The following is a 19,269-nucleotide window of genomic DNA, read 5'->3' as shown; positions in this document are numbered from 1 at the left end:
TGTTTAATTAAAGCAGTTTTCCAAGTTATTTAATGTGGTCCTTTTTGTCCATTATCTAACAGGAGTGCTTGTAATCATTGTTTCATCTATACAATGACTTAGAAAAGTTTTCAAAATTGGTTTCCACTTAAGCTTAAGCTTAAGGTTTCTTTTTAACGTATTCAGGTAGTATTAGTTTTAGTATTGACAGTAGGTATTGAAAATCTTGAGGTGAATTACAATAACTGTGAATAAAAATAGTTTTCACGATACACGAAAATCAAGTAACTATATTTTACCTTTCCGTTCCCCTGCTTCTTATGACTGAATGGGATAGCTTTCCTTTATTAACTCCCGCAATATATCTTACGTGTGCCTGGAATTCATTGGTTTTGTAGATTCTCCTGCCTCAGTAGCTAAAATTTCCCCAAGTTGTATGGAGAGTGTCTTCTCACATTTTTTTATTTCATTCATTGTCTTGTTCTCGCCCTCATGCATGACCCTTGTCCGTTTCTACTCTTAACTTTCTTTCACGCCATCCTTTTCGAACCTCATTCTTCTTCTGCCCAGTAGAGTGCTACACCCCAAACATTTATCGCGCACCCTGGCCTGTCCCTGTTCCTCACCAATGTCCACCCTATCTCTTTGTGCCATCTCCTGTCCCACGAAGTCCCTCTGCGTAATTAAATATGTAGCGGATAGATTAATTAAGTCAGGATGACCGCGATGCCGTCTCCAAACTTTATTACATTATTTTTTTTTAAATGGGTCCCGGCACTTAATCTGATCAAGGGCTATTCATGGCCTACATTCTCTTCTGATGGAACGCAAGAGCTCTCATTCCAGCCTATCCTTGTGGACGCAAGGCTCAAGTGCGGTTGACTTTAGGAGGATATTGCCGCTTGAAATAATTCTCCATCGCCGCTCTGCTTGTGCAAAATTTTGGCGAATGGACGACTAACCCGAGCGAAGTACCACATCTCTCACTGCACAGCATTTCACGCAAGTGTGAATTTTCGGCGAATTTCGAATCGGAAATTATCCTTTAGTTTGTGTTATCTCCCGCCAGTTTTCTCTTATTATCATCACAGAAAATGAGCTCTCAGCATTCAGAATTAAATATCTGTACCATAAATTATATTTCCTGTGATTTACTTATTATATGACTTTATAGTTCACATTTTTTCACTTATAAACCAGATCTTGGTGGTGATAAAACGTATATTTTCCTGCCAATTTTAGCGCCCTTTTTATACTTATTTTACGTGTCACCAATACTTAAGATACCAAATAAATTGTCCTTGTCAAATTTGAATGATCCAGTATTAAATATTATTGGTCTCAAGTTATTTATGCAATTAAGCATCTTTTCTTCCTTGTCACGATTATCATTTTAAGATTTATTTAAATGTATAGAAAATCAATACTCCATTTGGTGGAATAAAAGTACTCAAGATAGATAAGTTCCTGTCAAAAAGTTTGTTTTGAATTCCATATGGTTAAATCTTTCACCAAATAAATTAAACGGTTTCCGGCGTAACTCTGTGGATTTTTTCCTACCATAGACACAGAAAAAATTAAATACACCATCCATTAAGCATTTTAGAAATCCTTGCACTTATTTCAGCTAGAGAATTTACTTTACCTTCGATAATTTTACCTTAGTGTTAGAGATACATATCGAGAAAATCATGGAACACCATTGTATGCTCTCTTATTGCGTCCAATATGGAATGATCAGTTATGTAGGGTGCGAATATAATTTTCAACAGCTGGGTATATATGCTTTGTGCAATATAGTGAAATTTTGTTTAAAACTTTTTACAGAATTATTAGACAGCAGGCAGAACCTCCTCTTTGACGATTTTTCCTGCAATTATAACTACGCTTAAATTTAGCATAGGTATTTGAAATAGAATGGACGGATTTTTTAAAAACTCATTTCTCTGCTTCAAATGCCATGTTTTTGTCTCAACGTTTTGATGAATCAAATGTTGAACGCTGGAAAATGTAAAATTGGCATTGCTGCGATTTCTTTAGTGGAGTTTATGAGAGATTTTTAATACAATTCACCGTTAAATACCATTATTATCTCAGATCCTAATAGACTTTTTGATAACTTCAACGCAAATCTGTCTTTAACAGAGGTTTTCTTTGCGCAGCGCTTTATTCATCCAAGCATTTCATTTTCCACCCTATTTATATCACCCTTTTACGGAGTTGACAGGCTATTCTTTTGTCATTTCATCTCATTCCAAGTAAATCCACCTCTTGATTTTTTTAGACGTTATGAAGCACCCGTTGTGATCCATTGTCCGTTGGTCTGTTTGCGTCTGTCATTTATTGTTCCAAGAGTCTCGAACAAACTTCATCTTCTGTGTTCGTGTCTCTCTTTCATTTTATAGCTTTGTTATATTATTTTTCGGATATTTGTCAAGTTTTCTCAGCTATTTTATTAATTTGTTTTTATTATTATTTCTTTTTACTAATTCTTATTTTCCGAGTAAGGTGAGTTAGTGTCCAGTTTCGGAGGCAGTGAAAGGATATCTAGGTAATAAACGATTAAAATTTTTCCTGGGGAATTATATTCTCACGTATATACACTCCCCACACATAGATATTTTGCCACATTTGTAAATAGCTTTTGCGGGGGATAAAATATATGTGTGGGAAACAGGCCGAACGATTGATGTGGGGCTGAAAGAGCACCGAAGGCATTTTAGATTAGCGCAACCAGAGATGTCGGCTGTGGCGGAACACAGTATATATATGCAAGCCATTAAAATGGGGTGATACAAAAATATTGCCGCTCACAACGCTGTTGGGATCGCGTAATTAAGGAAGATTCGCCTCAATCCCAAAAGTTTCAGTCATGATACTGACATTTAAGCAATCCTTGGGCACAGCGGTGGATCCAGGATAGGGACAAGGGGGGCTATGTTGTAGGTAACCTTCCAGTAGTAGTGGGGGTCGTTACAAAATTATCATTCTATCTAGAGTTATTGAATACCCATAATAGCCACCAATACACAGCGCTCTGCCACTGGATTGTAATATATGAAAAGCGTGTAAAATACGCCCTATTTTTAGAGTAAATTTGTATTTTCATTCGTTGAAGTAGTTAATATATCGAAAAAATAGCTAAATACTTTTGTACAAAGTGGAAATCTCCAAAAATTTCGATTTTATCCAGTTTGTTTCGACCCAATAGAGACTATAGCCTCCTTAGCCTCCTCCATAGATCCACCACTGCTTGGATACCTGTAGTCAAGTGCATAAAACATAAGAAAAATACAAAAAGAACTTTAAAAACCAATCGGACAACACCAAGAGCCTTATTGTTGTGATTTCCAAACGGTCAATTCTTTTCAGTTTGAAATTGGACATTCAGACAGTTGACGTCTCGAGAATTGAACGCAAGTCGTTTTCCAAAACTTTGGCCAATACGACTAAATGAACCTGGTGTGGAAACCGAGAAGAATTCCGTGGTATATAGGTAATTTTTATTAGATGCGGCTGAATTCTCGTCCCGTTCAAAAACTTAAAGAATAAATAATACCATTCAATAATATTTGATGCTTCAAGTAATTCCTCCTATTTTTGGTATTTGCCTTCGGTATGGTGCTTAATACAAAGAAATACGTCTAATATTAAGAAATGCACTCCTTTCACGCACCTACCTACTTCTAGCATCATGATGGGAGACATCATAAAGTTTAGAAATGAATCAATTTCTGCTTATACTGGTGCTAATACTTAATAGAAATCAAAAAAACGAAGAACATCGTAACAAAATGAGTGTGTTGCTCTTCAAGAATATGCCTGACTGCATTTCATATTTGAGATAATTGTCATAAAAACTTCTATAGCAAATATTTTGTGTACGAAAAAGATAAATTGATGTGGGTATTCCAACTGATCGTAAAAAATAGATGTAATTTATGCCTTTGCTTCGGTCTGAATTTTCGTAGGGGATGTTTCAGGAGCGGATCCGGGATTTTTTCCAGCGGGTGGGGGCGCAAGGGTCAGGCACGTCTTCCCGTAATTATGGTTAAAAACATCATACAACAATAACTGCAGAAAATATTCTTTTTATTTTGATGTAAAATTTATTTATATTAAATTAAATGACTGAAGACCTGTAATAGAAAGAAAACGAACGAAATGATAACCTTATTAAAAATCTTGTTTACATAAATTACCCCCTAAAACCTCTTCTTTGGCTCAGATACATTGATGACATTTTCATTCTCTGGCCTCATGACATCGACTCTCTCAATACCTTTGTTTCTTCACTTAACGCTTCTGCCTCAGTCTCTTTCACCTCTTCCATCTCCAAAACCAATATCAACTTCTTAGATGTGGACATACACCTTTCAGATAATAACAAATTCAAAACATCGGTTCACATCAAAGCTACTAACAAACAACAATACCTTCACTACAGCAGTTGCCATCCACCACACACCAAACGTTCCATCCCTTATTCCCTCTCTGTCCGGGGACACAGAATCTGTAATAACCCCGAAGACCTTCAAAAATTCCTCTCCAAACTCCACACCTCTCTTCTTCACCGCGGCTACCCCGAAAAACTCTTGATGAACAAAATAAGAAAAAAACCGGCTATTCACAATAAACCCCGCGCAGACAAACATTGCTCTCCTTCTCTGCTCACAACCTACTTCCCTGGTGCTCATTTGCTACAAAACTTATTGAAGGACCTGTACCCCATCCTTTCCAAACACAAGTCCACCTCTCAGATTTTCCCGTCCACTCCTCGGATAACATTTAAGAGACCACCGAATTTAAACACCATATTTAAAGCCACCCGCCCTCTCCAAAAGTCGCAGTCAGGTACTATCTCCACACCCTCACCTTGCAATCGTCCCAGGTGTAAAACCTGCAAGATATTCTCTCCACCCCCTGCCTCCTTTCTCCCCAAGCTTAAATGCCTACCGATTTTCCCCTCCACTACTTGTACTTCCACCAACATCATCTACCTTCTTCATTGTAATTTCTGCCCTGCTTTCTATATTGGCCTATGCACTACCCCTCTCAATCTCAGAATTAACAATCATCGCGCCTCCTGTTGTCCATCTTCCCCCCACTCCTCTCTACCAGTTCCTACACATTGTCTTTCACATGATTCCATTTTCAATCGTTGCTACAAAGTATCCATTATTGCCTCCCTCCCTCCCACCGACTCCGCCCTCAACCTCCACACCCTCGAATTGGCGTGCATTTGGCACTTTCAAGCCAATAGCTCTCCGGGTCTGAACGTTGCATCCTAACCCCTATTCCTAACTCCCCCTCCCCATACACCTCTCCCCTTACCCCTCTTTTCCCTTTTCCAACCCTCTCCTTTCCTCACCATTCATTCTTCAGCTGACGAAGAAGCCTGAAGTGCTTCGATAGCTTCAAGTTTATTTATTCAATGTGAGTGTTTCTTTTTTGTGTCTCTGTGTGTATCGACATTAACTTAAACTATTTATATATATATATATATATATATATACTAGCTGACCCGGCGAACTTCGTACCGCCTAACAATCAATGAACTTAAGAAATTTTGGGCATAGTGGTTTAATAAAGCAGTTCATGAAATAAAAATTATACGCATTCAGTTGTTGGCTATTTGCGTTATTAGCTGTAAAAAAATGTTTTTAGGTCCAAGTCTGTTGCATACACTTGGCCCATTCAGGGGGCAGGTTAACACGACCCCAGACCGACGCTTGACTGATGCTCAAAATCGTGCAAGAAAAGCCCCTATGAAGCAGCATTCGCATTAAATGACTTAAGGCGCGCCAGTTTTAGTATCTCTCTTTGGAAAAAATGCACTGCGTAAACGTACTGCATGCGTAAACGCACCACGGTGAGCCCTACACATTCGGGTTTAATGTCTTGCGTCAAGCACTTTCTGAGAAACAACAGTTTTTGGTTTGTTATCAGACGCAAGATGAAGCTTATGAAGCTAAATAAATATAGCGAAGCAAAGCAGTGACGCAGCGAGGGGAGGTTTTGGGGTATAACCCCCCCCCCCAATTCACCATAGAAAAATTGACTTAGCCGGGATTCGAATCTTAGTTAAATATTTTTAAGGACGAGCGTCATGCTTTGGTGTATTTTTGGGATTATCATTTTATCTCTACTTCTTTTTATTTCAGGGGATAATACTGCGGCCATTCAAGGACATGAATCTTCGTCGACTGCGGCATTTTCACTTCGAGATTTCCACGTGACTTTGATAGCAGCCATCTTGTCGTGGGTCGGGAGGTGAGAAGGAGACTACTTGTCGCTTGGAACGAAGGACGCGGTGAGTAAATGCTCTCTACGGACCTTTCATCTGTATCAATCTTTAATGGACTGAGATGTGATTGAATCAAGCATTGCTTCGCTCTTTCTTCTCTGCTTAGAGCGAAAATCAAATTTACTTCTTATGCCTGTAAAAATGATATATTTAAAAATAATTAGATATTCTACCTCACCCATTAGTGCCCTTCATATATTTCCTCAGACTTCTTCACCCTTTCTAACGTAGAGCTGCTTTTGAGAGAAATTAAATTTCAAGACTTTTCATTTAAGAAAATGTGAAAATATTCTACTCGATCATAACTATTGTGGCAGCTACATATTTCGCCATTAAACTTTACAGCACAATATGATACTTATTTTACATCTTTCCTGAAAGAGCAGAAAATAAATTCATTTTTGTTGTTACTTATAAGCAGCATTGTATTATAATGGGTCAATACATTTTATCGGCCCTTTTAATCTGTTATGTTATTAATTGTCCGGCTCCATGTGGCTTACTTCAGATAAAATTTTAATGTTGCTACGTCCAGAAAATAATTTGAAATGAAAAATGCTCATTTTTACAAAGTTATAGGATAGCAGAATACTTATATCAGAAAACAATCATTTTTCAAAACTTCGAGACCAGAAAAGTTCGCTCGTTTAATTAGAATGGGCACTAAAAACTCATATCAATGTGTGCGAAATATTCTTAAATTAAAATCCTTAATTCTTTTCTGAGAATTTTCCACGCCTAAAGGGCCATTTTAGTCTAAAATTGTTCCCATCGTGTAATTGTTCCTTAAAAAAAATAGAATGTCAAAGACAATCCTGACGCTATCGCTTTCTTGAATGCCTATCCGATCAAAAGGGTACGTTAATATTCCATCGATTTGCCTCCGTGTTCTACCACAGAAATGGGAAAAGAAAATGAAAATTACCTTTTTCAAACACTCCGGATGGAGTGATTAAATATCGGCGATCTGATGGTTTTCTTTTGGGCCAGACCCCCCTGCACTAATCGATGTGGGCATGCGAAAAATTCTTGATCCATCAAGCTGCACCTTTTATTGAGCGCCGAGGGGATCGGGGAAAAATGACTGGGAATCCATACGATGAAGCGCCGCCCTATTAATTACCTGGAGCGACGACGTGACTGGGGGTGAAAGTAATTGTAAAAACGATCGGAATCCGTTGATGCGTGCTACTGGGCGCGATGGAAATGATAGGTCCATGGATTTTACGGGACATTAGGGAAGGAAGGGAACCCCTCACCCAATGGATTTTCTTCCACTCACACCAAAATCCGCAGATCTCACCCTCACGTCAAGGGATCTGCAAGCTGCCTTCTGGGAGTAAATGAAGTTACTATCGTCACGTGCAAATTTATATTCATGTAATTAGCATTTATCTATAATTGCGTCGGCTCTGTATGTTCACATGAATTTATAAAAGAATAAGTTACTTTCACTTTTTCAACAGAGAATTTAATGTTTCACCGATCCAAGTTCCAAATTTTTCACAGTGATGATATTGGTAAAGAGTGTGGAGTTGTGAGTTTCTCGTTAATGTATCAAGGTGATTACCTTTCTAGAAAGTTGGCTTAACATCAATTTAATTGAAAACAACATATTTTCAGGCACTTTTAAATGGATTTTTCAAACGAAATCATTGAATTTGTATTAACGCCCTTCGATGCTGAATATCAAATCCTGAGAAGTAACCAGTAATCCCTGATGTGGCTAATTTATATCTACTTAGGGTAAACTTAACTCATCAATTTTTATTTTTACCCTCCTATTTAATGTCCCCAGTATTATTAGTATTCAAATTTCTATAATTTCCTATTAAGTTCCTTGTGCCTCAGATTTCGTTTACTTGAAGAGTATTTTTTTGATCAAGTTCGATTTCTTCCTTACTGTCGCACGCCACATATCTAGATATGTTGTGTATTTTTCTAGCTTGATGTCGTTGATATCCAGTTCATTATCACACTAATATTTAATGCCTTTTTTACTTATTACTTTTGTAATATTTTCACGAAGATATCTTCCTTTGCTGTATTGTTATTCTGTCTTTTAAAGTGAGCAACCAATGATAGGACGTAAAATTATTGTAGCAGACATTTTATTGATAGGCTCGTCATTCTTTTTCTCCTGCCCACCTCAGATCAATGCTAATGCCACGACGCAGCATATGACTCACGATACATTTTATTGTGAAGAGAATCAGTATAACCTCAATTGCGTACGATCCAAGTAAAATGATTTTTAATATTGCCTTAATTGCTCGCGTTTTTCTTCCCAAATTCCGAATGATCTCTTCACCTACTCAAACTCAACGATGTATTTTTTACTTGCAAGAATGCGCGTTTTCAAGGTCATAATAAGACTTCATATTTCAGATGTCATCCCAACTCCTCGTTTAGTCTTAACACAAGATGAATTGAAATTTTACTCCTCAGTGGCTCGCCAAACCCATAATCCTAGACGTAAACTTAAGAGGCCTCGCAACCCATCCCCTTCAATCCATCTCAGCACCCCGAATCCCTCATCCCCCACACTGGAAAGTCACTCCCCCACCTCCTAATGAAGTTATCGGCCACCACCAACTTGGGACTCATTTCTCGATTAAATATCGCGTTCCCCGAGATAATTACTGTCGGGGGACTGCTGCCGTGGTAATGCCTCAACCATTTCTAAACGAGCTTATGCGCCTCGGCCTGGCAAGCGACCGTCGCCTCTCACTTGTTCACTACCCCCTTCCCATCCCTCTTCCCCCTCCATTATCTCCTGCCCTTCAGCACACGTCACTCCATAGACTCCCTTAAAATCAATTGAAGTTCGTTTCTCAAAACCTTTCATTGGGATACTTTAAACAAAATAAAGGAATTTTTCTTCAATTCGATTTATTTACTATCATGAGCCTTTCTGTTCCATGAGATATTTTACAAATGCATAACAATTTGAGAAAATAAATTTACAGAGGTTCCAAAAAAAAACACAACAACAAGGCTTAGTAAGCGCAAGCACACAAAAAATGAAAAAAATATCAGAGGGAAAAAAGAAAATGTAAACTTATACAAACTGATACATACACTTGCACCTCGAATGCGGATGCGTGGGAATCCAGCCGCCCGACATTTCCACATTATGAAATGCAGTGGAAATAATAACAATATTTATTCAAACAATACGTAAGTGGCTAACAGCAAAACGCAATACCAAAAGAAAATTATGGCAAGAATACTAAAAAAATATTCTCCCCCTCATCACATAAGTAATCTATTACATCAGCATTGCATCAGCAAGCTAAACTAGGCGTTGCTATGAATCATCTTGGACCAACTTGTACACAATTTGTATCATCTCCGAGATGTCTAATTATTGTTAAGTTTTGGTAAAGCTTAACTCATTTACTCCTATTAAGTGGATTCAGCGATGTTAAAGTTGATATTTCTATGCTGTACTATTCATTTCTATGAGCCTCAATGCTTTCCCTTCCTCGAATAGTAATTTGTTTTATCTTGATCAATTTCTTTCTCGCCATCTTACGCCATATATTTTTACATATGTTGTGCATTATGATTTTAGTTTGGCGTGGTTCATATTCTGTCCATCAGCTCACTGATATGTTGTGCCTTTTTTTACTATTTTCTAGTTTAATGATTTCAAATTTCTTCCCTTTCTTGATTGCTTTACTGTGTTTAGACGTTTGTTGCCAATGACTGGACGTAATATTCCATTTACACCAAACCCGTTGTTATTCAAAGGATCAGTAAACTGTCTTCTAGGATTCAATGGAGTTACTCTCGTTATGTACATGAAATTTAGTATATTTTGTGAACAGGTAATTAGCATTATTCAATAATTTTTCCGTTTCCCAACGAGCTTAAGCACTTTATCCTGGCAAGCGGCCGTCGCCACTCACTTGTTCACTTCCCTCTCCCTTCTCATCCCACTTATCCCTCCCCGCCATTCTCTCCTCCCCTTCAACACACGTCACTCCATAGACTTCCTTTTTCCGACCCCCCTCCCCACTTCTCCTCTCCCATTTACCCTCGGATCGCGCGTCAACGTCATGGCTTCCATCGGAAGATGTGATGGAAAAAGGGAGCTTGGGGATGCGTTCATATATATCAAGGCGTAGGTTTCAAGAAGGAAAAAGGTGTGTTTACTCCATTCTTTATTTAAAGGAGATGGACACTACTGTATAGGCAACGGTGGCATATGTGCATTAGGATTATGGTTCTTGAGATGAAATACGGAATGTTCTTGCGTGAATATAATAAAATGCAACAAAATGACTTTGGTAAATCGTATTCTTACATCCAGTGCTATATTAAGTTACTAATTGAAAAAATGGGGTCCTTCAATCAGGTCCTAAAACGTAATTTATCGAAACAATCCGGTAAATGGAAGGGTATGAATTTGGGATGATAATTTAATGCTCTTCAATTAGTCATTTTTACGTTATATGAAAAAAATATTTTAAAAACTTCGTCTAAAATATATGAGTAGGTCGGGTCATCACAATTCTAGTTCATGGACTCGTCAAGATGAAAAGCTCGTTGAGGGATTAGCATGACATGATATCTTGATGAAGGGGATGATTCTCCTTCAGTGTGCTTATTACGAATGAATTCTAACGACTAACGCGAGGATGATGCGAAGAGGAGGATAATAAGGGTAACTGAGAAGCGGTTATCTGTTCGTTGGAGCACGTGACGTCATTATATCATGACGTCAAGCCTGTCTATTCTAGAGAAGAAGTCCTAGATAGATCTAGAGGTCAGGGACCACAAAGATTCGGGCCTTTTTATATTTCAAGCTCGGCTCGGAAACCAAATCGGCAGTAAATAATTCATATTTCCTACAGTAGACGCCGCACCATACAGACGATAAGGATATGGTAGCAAGGGAGGATTCAGGATTTTCTGAGGGGAATACAAAGGGTCTGACAGGTAAATGATCTTCACAAACTTGAGATTAAAATCAAGATATGTATAACAATAACTGCATGAAATATTCTCAATGTTTCAATGTGAAAGATATTAATATGAAATTAAATGACTGAGACTCTGTAACACACAAAACGATGGATATGGGTCTCGAGGGAGATAACGGTGTTTACCCCACTTGGCGTAAGGGGATGGACGCTGTCCTGGCGAGAAAGGACGTGAGTGCCAGGAACTTGATTTTTGGGATCATTTGCAAACAAGTCACACACTATTGTGCCTGTGAACTGGGAAAAATATTGCCTATCGCTCTACACATGCAAACTTTGGTTGTCATGCAATATTTCGTCAGCGTCAGAATTCTATTCTGGTTTCCACGATTTGAATCTTTGACCGGCAGAAGGTAAAACTTTCTGACACTGTGTTTGTTTATAGCGCAGATGAAGGCATGATTTGCCTCAATTAGCCTTCTCGTTGCCCATGAAGCATCTAATCGTAGGCAATATAGTTCAAATTGCTAACGGTCAATCTTTGCAGTTTGATGAACGCCTTGCATCTACTACTTAGCATCTCGTTTATGATTTAAATATAGCCTATATTGAAGGATATATGTATATTTGAAAGCGTGCAGATTCCTTTGACGAGCAAAAGTACTTCACAAAATTAGAACACGTGCGAAGCCTGGGAATACCATTGAATATATGAATATATAAAATTATAGCAAATGAAAAAATTTTAACTAATAGATGCGATAAATTAAAGGGGAACACTTTCTTCCTATAAGATATTCACATATTGATTTATAGATGGTGAATAATCACCTGAAACCCCAAATTTGTGTTTATACTGTTCAAGAAAATTTTGTTGTACGTAAAACAATTACCGGTGCCTGTTTCAAACTTTATGTTAAATCTGATCTGGTTTCATTCAATAGAATTGAGATTCTATGGTGCCAGTGAAGGTATCAATAGTAATATTAATGGTTATTTACGATTGATTTTTCTCCGTTTATTATAATGGACTCTGTTTATTGTTCATCCTTATACTTTTCTACTTGTCTAATCACGTAGTCTATGATATTGTTATTCTCCCCTTCTACGTTGCCAAAGGCATTTTCTTTTTATGTACTCTCAAGGCTTCTACATTATGCTCAGTGGAATAGGACGCGAATGTGAATTTAATCACATGAAACGTGTCTTTTGTGAATGGCTGCTGTGTTGGGCAATATCACGGGAGGTTAACCTCTAATACATTCCCCTATGGTTCGTGCAAGGGCATGGGAGATCCGGTGAGAATAAGGAGAAAATTAACCTGAAGTACAACATATAATTGGTATCAATTGGGTCAATGTAGGTTTGATGACTAAATACTTTCACTGATGACTAGATAACTCCAACCACTTGTAATTCAACTTAGGTATGCATTCTTTCTTGGATTGTATCATTTATTAACATCTATTTATTAAAATCAACTTATTTGATAACCTCTTAGGAAAGACAAATGAGATATAGTTTTGTGTATGTTTAAAGTATGTTTTGCATAAATTTTAAGTTTGATATTATTATTATTCCTTAACTCCTCTTATACAAACACTTGTGTTTCAATTGATTTTTACCTTTATCTCACTTAAATATGTTTTGCGTAAAAGTATACATGTAATGGAGGATAGAACCTTGATCAACTTCTTAATAGCATAAACATTATAGAAATTGTATGCTTGATAAAATGATTACCTAGCCGTTTGATTGATGAATGCAAATAACTAATGGTATTTTATGATGAATCATCAAAGTAATTTTCCAGTGATTTAATTTTGAACTGAAAATACTGTATACGTCTCTAAAGTCATTTTAAGGATGTGTAAAAGTTTCTGGTTCTGCTATTGGCCATGTTTTCTTGGCCTATTTTACTATTGGCCATCTTTAAAATAGTATATGCACCAGACGCCTAACAGAATATCCAGTTACAGACTACTTTTTACCGCAACAAAACCTATGAAGCAGTTTCTAGCCTCAACTAGTTTTAATTTATATTAACTTGTCATCGAAACATCATGACGAAGTTTTTATTATTACATAGATACGCTACCATACTTACTAAACACTTAAATTTATAGGGTAGACTTGTGTTTACTATTGCTGTAATTTTTGTATTTGTATGAATAATCCTCCTGAGAATTTTCTGTGTAGTTAAGTTTTTATTGACGAGGTAGAGGTTATTAAAAGGTCTACCTTGTGTGAATTCTAAAAATTCCATGATGGTATAATTAGATTTTTGAATAAAATATGAATCATTAAAAAGAAAGGAATAACGATCAGTCGAGCGGTAATTGAGCATACTCTGCAGTAAATAGAGCTCCTTTACTTAAATATTTCCGACAGTAGCTGTAAGCAAGTTGAAAAAACTTTTTGCCACTTGAAGCGTCAAGAATGAATAGTAATGCCAAACATAAATTATACAAGACATACTATCTTCCAATTGTTTCTCCTAAGAGGTTATCAAATGAGGATAATAATAAAAGAGATAATCGTAGTAATACCTATCTTGTAGTATATAGAGCTCCTTGTTGAGTAATGGTGTTCTTGGGGCTCCTGCATTCTTTGAGTTAGCTCATCCCTAACCACGGTGCTGATGGGACGGTCGTGTTTTATACAGCATTTCAGAGGCGTGATGGTCGTACGTCCCGTTATGAACCACCCTTAAATCTCAACTGGCCGATGGATACTGGCCGGAAAAGGAAGCAAGCGATCGGGCTGGAGTGCTTCCCTCATCATGTGTTACAGCGCGGGGCAGGTTAAGTGGAGGGCGACCGCGGAAAGGGTGGAGCCGCGACCTGGGATGATGATAGGGGTATTCGTCCGGCGAGATCACCTGTTCATGCGGGGTCAAAATTTCAGTGGATTTTGCGGTCCCCTCCCTCGTCAGGGTCGGGTTGCTGGTCAATCTTAATCCGTTCACGAGCGCGTCAACATCTATATAGCGCTTTGAGTCTTCTTTTAATTCTCATCGCTGTTCAGCTGTCAACCTACGAGCCGCCTCCCCGTTGACGTCATGTTCTGCCGCAAAATTAAATTCTCACCCGAGTAATTTCGTCACCGTGTGGCAAAGTTGAGGCTGGGATATTAACGTGAACCGATCGCTCTATATTTTTTTCCTTGTTGATATCTCGATTTAGAAAAGGCGATCGAGGAAATATTTAAACTCCCAAGCTTGTGGATAATTTAATACTTACATGTTTAAACCTTTACTCTTTCAACTACCCGACTGTCGCACTACTGTCATTTGGGTAACTTTCGTGATTCGACTTAAACCGCGTCAATTGCAATTACATAAAAATAGAAAATAGGACGAGCAAATTTTTCATGTTTTGCGATAATTTTTGTTGCGTAAAGAACTTATTGGCATTAATTTTTCTCGAAAACTTTTGTTAAGTAGTTGTGATCAATAATATATCTTGTCCTTGAGCAGCATCACCATGAATACATTTTCCGAAGTAATGTTTTAATTTTCAATTTTGATATGCAGAAAATATAACAAGTGGAGCCAAATATTTCCATTATTTATTCCACGAGAGGCCATAAGGGAATCTCGTTAAAACAATAACCAAAATTGAACAAATTTGAAAAAGTATGTAATTTAGTACATTACATGCCTTTCATGAAAGCCTTATAATTCGATAGAATTAAATTTTCCCTACGATTTAGTTGGCCGTTATGCTCCAATTCCCCGAGCAGGAAATAGTTTTGACCGAGGTTCATATGTTCATAAATTACACACGACCGCATATGTAACCTCAGTTGTTGGTCTTTGTCGGGTTTTTGCTAATTATGATGTTTCAGCCGGTAAATTTAGAAGCTCCATTTTTACCGTTACATGATTAGAATAATGATTACTTTTGCTTTAATTTATCTATAAATGTGGGATATTTTTGATTGTAAATGATTTTAATTTTCTACAGGTTTTCATCAACTGATAGCATGTGATGAATGGGATGGGATGAAATATATATTTTGAAATTGAGTTACCCCATTTTGAAGCAAAAACAGGAAAACAGACGGTGGCATTTAATTATAGCAATGCCTTTATCGCGCCGATAAAGTTACGGATTTCAATAAAAGTAAAATGCGTAATCAGTCATTGCTAAACTATTTTATTATATTCATAGTAAGAATTTCTATCAGATTTGATATGAATTCTCACCGAGCTGTTGCCATTCATTTTGATGAATCTATATGGATCTCGCAGATTTAATTACTGTATTTTAGGACGTTTTTTTTAGGTTTCACATGAAATATTTCTATTGACATAATCATCAATTTTCATTCTTATTTTCTTTGCGTTCAAGAATTGAATAATGTTTTCATGTATTTGGTCTCTGTCGGTCTCTCAGGTACTTTAGGTCTCTCTTATGTAAATTCAAAAATAGCTAATCAACCTATTTTTGCCTTGAATTATATAATTTCTTACTTTTCTGCTCCAAATCGTACAAGGGGCAAGTATTCGTTATTTTAACTTTTGTGAAAGTGCGTAAGAACACAGATTTTTGTCTTTAAAACGGTTTTGGATTCTCTACTTTGAGGTAAAAGGTGGTGAGCCATAGAAATACCAAAATCTTTACCAATACCTGAGGCCCTGAGCTTGAATAATTTGTTGAGTGGAGTTGGAATGATATATATAGACATGGAAATGATAGTGTATTGAAATCAGTCGACAATTAAAGGTTAAGTTATGGAAAGCAAATGAGTTATTTTTCCTAACTTTAATGGAGTTGTTTAATGTAGTTGCAAGGTAAAGGCCTCAAAAATTTAGTGCATGGAAGTACTGTATTTGGGTGGGGCACTGTCAATACCTAGGCTTTTTAACACTAGGAGGACGGGAGTTTCGCGCTACCTAGAAGGACGGCTAGGGGTCATTTGACCCCTAAAATGCATTTTGGAATAAAACGCCTAATATTCAACCAATATTCAGTTTAATCGTATTAATTGTTGAATCAGTTCATTAAAAACACTATTTAACATTATTAAATATTATTTCCATCGTCAAAAGTTAATAAAAATTATTTTAAAGAATCACGAATTAAACCGTATGTAGTAGTTTATTGCGAATCAAATAATGAGAATACATACACTCAATACAAAAGTTGTGTTACATGTTTAAACAATAGGGGTACTGGGTTTACAAAATTTGCATTAAAATTTTTAAAACTTATTACTTTGTTGTAAATCTCAGACAGACAGTATTTTTTCAGTGCTGTTTCCACAAAATATTTTTTTGCGCTGAATGCGTTCATTGGACGATTTATTCATCTACATCTAAATCTACACACTAACCCGTAAGCCGCTTGATAGCGAGTGGCAGGGGGTGTTAGGAAACCAGCCATGTGAATATGAAAAGGAATTTGAAAAATGGAAAAGAAATTGATGCAATGATTCAATTTGATGGTATTTGGCACCTTTTTCTTTTTTGTGCCCGTGGAGATATGGCTGTTGGATTTGGAGACGTGTAAATAAATTGATACATGGTATCCATCATATCTACTCCCGCTTTGTTTTTATTATGAAATAGGATGGTCTCTGGTATTCTTTCATTCGTTTCGGAAATAGTGTCGTCTGAGATCATGCTGCTGAGTGAAAGTACATTATTGTTCTAGTTTGCCTGATTCTACGTAAGAGTATGGCCTAAGGTATTTTTTAACACTCGCGTTGAATGGATTACATGTCTATTTTAGGGGTCATGGATATTTGTGCCTCACGCCTGTTTTTTTCAGATCGTCCATGCAAGAGAAGTTTTCCATTTTTTATGACTTCCTGCCAGCTGGATGGATGGAAAATAATTGTTACAAGTTACATTTATTCCTGAATTCTTGTATGTTACGGTCACTTTAGTAACTATTTATTTCCCCAACGCTTGATTTGACGGCCAATCATCATCTTTGCCACAATATGGAAATTGATTTAGGCTGTATTTTCATTTCACATCTGTCAAAACCCAGTACTCGATTACAATTTGTCTGGTTTATTTGGATTTTACCTCATAAAAGGACAGCTGCATTTTGTTGGATAGAGCTGTGCATTGGCGATCACGCCAAAGTCGCCATCGGATTCACTATCTTGGACTTCGTTGCTTCCATCACATGCAGATGTTGATGTATTGGTCAGAATGTCCTTGAACTGATGTTTACGATTCACTTCCAGACTGATCTTTCATATTACCTTCAGCTATTTGAATCGCGACGATTCTCTTCCCTTGATGTATTTCTGGACTTCTTACTTTCTTCCTCAACTCGCTACTGATATGCAGGCAGAAAATCTAAAAACGAAAGCGCATTATGGTAGAATCTTCTCTAGTTGCATTGGAGGTATAGAGAGCTGGAGAGCATTAGAAATTCACACAAAAGGACAAAATTTTCAGAAGTAACGCTAATTGCCGTTCGTAAGGCAGGGACTCAACCGCCAGCCGTATCCTGATTCGTATCTTCCAGGAACATGCAGTAATGCTTCTTCTCCGACCTTCGTGCGGATTCCAAGGGTAGGATTTACAGTAGAATTTTACAGTCCACCCAATTCTTCTGCTCTTTCAAAAAGAGACAGGATTTTTCCCCAGGACGCAGCGTGCAGTCAACCCGCCCCAAACCCCTATGGGGTCAGGCGGCACTAATGCTGGACGCACGGCAAAGGGGCTAGGTCAAGTGACAGTGTCGTCAGGCCAGAAAAATGTAAGTTATTCATAAACCTGATGAGTCGATATTGAAAATAATGTCTCTAAGAGCTCTGAATCTTGGACGACGGAAAACAATTCTTGGGATACGTGAAGATTTTCCGGTGTGGGTAATACAATAATCATTGAACAATAAATAAAAACAAAATTAAAATATCATAATTACATGAATTTACGCAAATCAAGGATTGAAAAGGTTTTATTTCCCTTTGCTGCCCAAAAAATATCGAAAGATTGTGCACAACAAGTCGCTATGCCTAGGTTTTCGAATACAGATAGGAGCCCTTGGGACGAAACTGGCATTGAACCGGGTACTTCCAGATTCAAAATGAAGCAAATCATCTACCACACTAGCCTCTTGCTGATAATATGATATACATGGCACTAAATTGCCCACGGGCAAGAAAATAGTGCGAAAACCAGTAGTGGGTCAAATGACCCCTAGCCGTCCTTCTAGGTATAACACGTCATAAAAATTTAAAACAAAACATTATTTTTGAATTTTCACTAATTTATCAAAATATAGACCAATATGAACAAAGTCAAAAAGTTTCAAAATTTAAAAAAATATTTTAATAAGAGAAAAATAAATTTGAATTCTGAAAATGGGTCAAATGACCCCTGCCGTCCTTCTAGTGTTAATGGTGTAGAAAGAACTCGTATTCGCGCGTGTGAATGTTGGGTATAGAGTGAAGATAAGGAAGCGAGATGGGTGGCGAAGAAGAGCCATTTTCGCTTCTGAACCACCCACTCGCAAATGATTACTACTACTTTCGGCGCCGCGCTGTAAGCGCCTCCACGGGTGTCGCCCCAGCGCCTTCCATTAACGCACCAACCTGGAAAGAAAGGCTGAACACGCACCGCAGCGAACAGCCGCGTCTCGGCACCATAGGTACCCGATACGTGAATGGGTTCACGCAAAACTAAGTCGTACGGTAAAAAAAGCGTGAATAAAAAAAAACATTTTCCGCGAGTTGGCGTTGATTTATTTTTTCTCACTGCTCACATATCCACTGCGCTACTTCCAAAATTCTTCCAGGGAAGAAGAAAACCGAGAGGTTGACTCGAGAGTAAAATTATATGCCCAACGCGTAAAGTAGGTTAATGCATAATCCAACTCAAAGCCTCAACATTCCGAAGCGCTGCTGATGGGGGTATGGTGGTGTGTAAAGGAATATTTCGGGAATTCTGCTCTCCCATAAACTCGCCACTCCTGAATGGCCTAATATTCCGTCTTTGCCTTTCCACATCATGGGTCACGGATCGTATCTGCCCCAAAAATTTCATATTTTTTGCCTCTGTCTCACACCTTATTCCATTTATCT

The 19,269-nt window shown here is 37.6% G+C and overlaps 1 protein-coding gene across 3 annotated transcripts in view; it reads left to right on the top strand.

The window, feature by feature from the left end:
• Positions 1-19,269, top strand: part of LOC124157683 (roundabout homolog 2-like) — a 984,420-nt gene that overhangs the window by 926,284 nt on the left and 38,867 nt on the right. For all 3 annotated transcript variants that reach the window (XR_006864642.1, XM_046532623.1, XM_046532622.1), the window contains one exon: positions 6,144-6,292. Coding sequence is in view for 2 of the 3 variants with exons in the window: in XM_046532623.1 (XP_046388579.1) it covers positions 6,144-6,256 (113 nt within the window). In the remaining variant the exon portion in view is untranslated. The remainder of the gene's footprint in view (positions 1-6,143; positions 6,293-19,269) is intronic.

Source organism: Ischnura elegans, chromosome 4 (genome assembly GCF_921293095.1).
Source record: "Ischnura elegans chromosome 4, ioIscEleg1.1, whole genome shotgun sequence".
Classification (NCBI taxonomy): Eukaryota; Metazoa; Arthropoda; class Insecta; order Odonata; family Coenagrionidae; genus Ischnura; species Ischnura elegans.
The sequence above is the reverse complement of the archived record's forward strand: the minus strand, read 5'-3'. Positions and strand labels throughout refer to the sequence as shown.